At 38.0% G+C, this 2,724-nt stretch overlaps 1 protein-coding gene across 1 annotated transcript; it reads right to left on the reverse strand.

Annotated features, from left to right (window-relative positions):
• Nucleotides 1–1,540: 1,540 nt before the first annotated feature.
• Nucleotides 1,541–2,264, reverse strand: LOC123080835 (polyubiquitin-like). Its single transcript, XM_044503785.1, has one exon. It carries the CDS (start codon nucleotides 2,191–2,193, stop codon nucleotides 1,603–1,605), a length of 591 nt encoding a protein of 196 aa, XP_044359720.1. The 5' UTR covers nucleotides 2,194–2,264; the 3' UTR covers nucleotides 1,541–1,602.
• Nucleotides 2,265–2,724: the final 460 nt, after the last annotated feature.

Consider the following 2,724-nt stretch of genomic DNA (forward strand, 5'->3'; position numbering starts at 1 on the left):
CATTTTTTTCTCTTCTATTTTTTCCTTTTTGTTTTCCTGTTCTTTTTCTTTTCTCTCCTTTTTTCGATTTTGTATGAACAGTTTATTTTCTTTTCTTTCCTGATTTAATTTCTTTATTTTTCAATTTGCATTTTATTTTTTTACCTTTTTCACAAAATTTCTAGAAAATTACAAAATGTTCGCATTGTTACAAATATTATTGGAAATTTCATAAAATATTTCTGTTTTTCAAAAAAAAATCAGAAATTTGGAAAAATGGTTAGTAGTATGAAAAATGCTCATACGTTCAGACTTTTTGTTTGCTTCTTTTCAAAAAATAATTGAAAATTAATAAAACATATAGAATTTTCAAGTTTTGAAAATGTTTCCATTTTTATTTATTAAAAAAATTCGCATTTCCAAAAAATATTTGGGACTTTCAAATTGTTCTTTACTTTAAATTTTGTTCTCTAATTTCAGAAAATGTTGAGGAATTTGAACTTTTTTTCATTCCCATGTTAAATTGTTGGTCTCGATTTTATGGAATAATATCTAAATTAAAAATGTTACGTATTTTTATTTTTTTTGTTCCGATATTCAAATTTGTTCTTGATATCAAAATTTTGTTCTCTAAATTCATAAAATATTCGGTATTTTAATAAAATAAACTCATGTTCAAATTTTGTTCTTCATTTGAAAATTTTGTTCTCTAAATTCAAAAAATGTTTGTGATTTCAATTTTTTGTTCAAAATTAAAATGTATTCATAATTTTGAAAATTTGGTCGCGTTTGTCAAGGATTGTTCGGAAGTACAAACTTTTGCTCCATTTTTTTGGAAATCTGTTCGTGATTGTTTTCAAGTGTTATGTTTTGCGGCTGCCTTTAGGTCTTGAGTATCGTGTTGTACTTCTGACAGTATATCTCGAAAGGCCCTTTGGCTAGCAGCACTCGCACAAACTCCTGTTTTTCACGTTCGTCATTTTTCACCTCACACCGTGTGGGCCGGCCCAGTTAGCGCCCCCCCCCCCCCCCCCCCCCCCTCTGCGTCGGGTTCCTATATGACGCAAAATGCATCGTATAGGAGGTCCGCTGCCAAACGATTTATCGGGAACATACTGATAAATCGGGTCTATTCCTAACACTATGTGTGTTTTGTTTGCAGATCTTGTTATGTAATACAGTATGTACAGTTGTCCTTTTTTCTGTCATTGTACAAGGATTCAAAGGAAAGGAATCAAGGTAATACTTCTGTCCAATATTATTTTTTGTTGAAAATAGCATATTTTAGTGTTGAAAACCTGAGATTTGTAAAAAAAAGGCCAAATAATAGTCAACTGATAAAATCGATTAATCGTCTGATTTCCGATTAATCATTTAATCCCCAGCCGATTGAGATATAATGATAAGTGATATCCTCAACGTTGTATACTACCAATATAGGGTCTCCGCACTATTGTAACAGATAACACATCCGTACTTGAAAACAACAAGATTGGAGCAACATATACTAATAGTAATAGAATTATAGTTTTTTACTCATAAGTCACAACACACCGCTAATGTCAGCTGGATGGAAGACTCCAGCAAAAATAAAACTAGTGGTTGGACGGCCATCCATGCATCTCAACCACCACGAAGGTGTAGACTCAAATGAAGGGTGCAATGCTTTGTAATCTTGGAGTCCGCCAAGGTGCGCCCTCCCTCCAGCTGCCTGCCAGCAAAGATGAGGCGTTGCACATTCGGGAAAGGGGCGTGGTTCCTCTCATAGATCTTCACCTTGACACTATCGACGGTGTCCGAGCTCCCAACCTGGAGAGTGATGGTCTTCCCAGTTAGCCCCTTCACGAAGATCTGCATCATGTGTCCTCTCGGAATACATGGGAGGAGGACAAGGAGTATCGTGGACTCCATGCATATGTTGTGGTCTGCCAAGGTGCGGTTCCCGTTCTCTAGACGCTTGCCGGCGAAGAGGAGGCACTGCTGATCTACAGGAAAGCCCTTGAGGCGATAGATCTTGGCCTTCACGCCGTCGATAGTGTCTAGGCTGTTGAAGTCAAGGTCGATGGTGATCAGCGTCTCCATCACGTGGATCTGCATCTTCTCTTCAAGGTCAAGAGTGGAGTCCTCCTGGATGTTGTAATCGGCCAATCTACAGTTATCCTGTAGCTGCACCCCATTGAAGATGAGGCGATACCGGTTGTGGATGTTCTCCATGACGGAACACACGGTGTCTGATGGGTGAACCCAGACCCGGAACGTTGTTCCGGTGGGGTTATTGACAAAGATGTTCATTGTTCTGGATGAGCAAAAACCGAACACCGGTAGTCGTTAGACACTTATATATTTAGGCCATAGAGAAATGCACAAAAACGTCAACAATTCCAGCAGGTACGTGGACAATGTTGAGCAGTACATATATATGTATATAACGATAATTTCTTCCCAAGAAAAGTTAATGATTAACAGTTTATAACATTGTTCTAAGTTCTATCTGAGATTATCAGATGAACAACAAATTCCATCAGGCAACCATTCAATGTAATCCTAGAAAACACCGACATGAGATCCTCTAGCTAGTAGTATATAGGATATAGAATGGATACGCCCAAAACAATAATGAACAGCTCTGTACCTTGAAGTGGATCGACCATACGTCGATGCTTGTTGCTCCCGCCGGAGAGAGAGCAGGCAGGGAGGGAGATAGATCCGGAGTAGTACGAGAGTTAGGATTGGGGATAGAATATA

The sequence above is a fragment of the Triticum aestivum genome, chromosome 3D (genome assembly GCF_018294505.1).
Source record: "Triticum aestivum cultivar Chinese Spring chromosome 3D, IWGSC CS RefSeq v2.1, whole genome shotgun sequence".
Lineage (NCBI taxonomy): Eukaryota > Viridiplantae > Streptophyta > Magnoliopsida > Poales > Poaceae > Triticum > Triticum aestivum.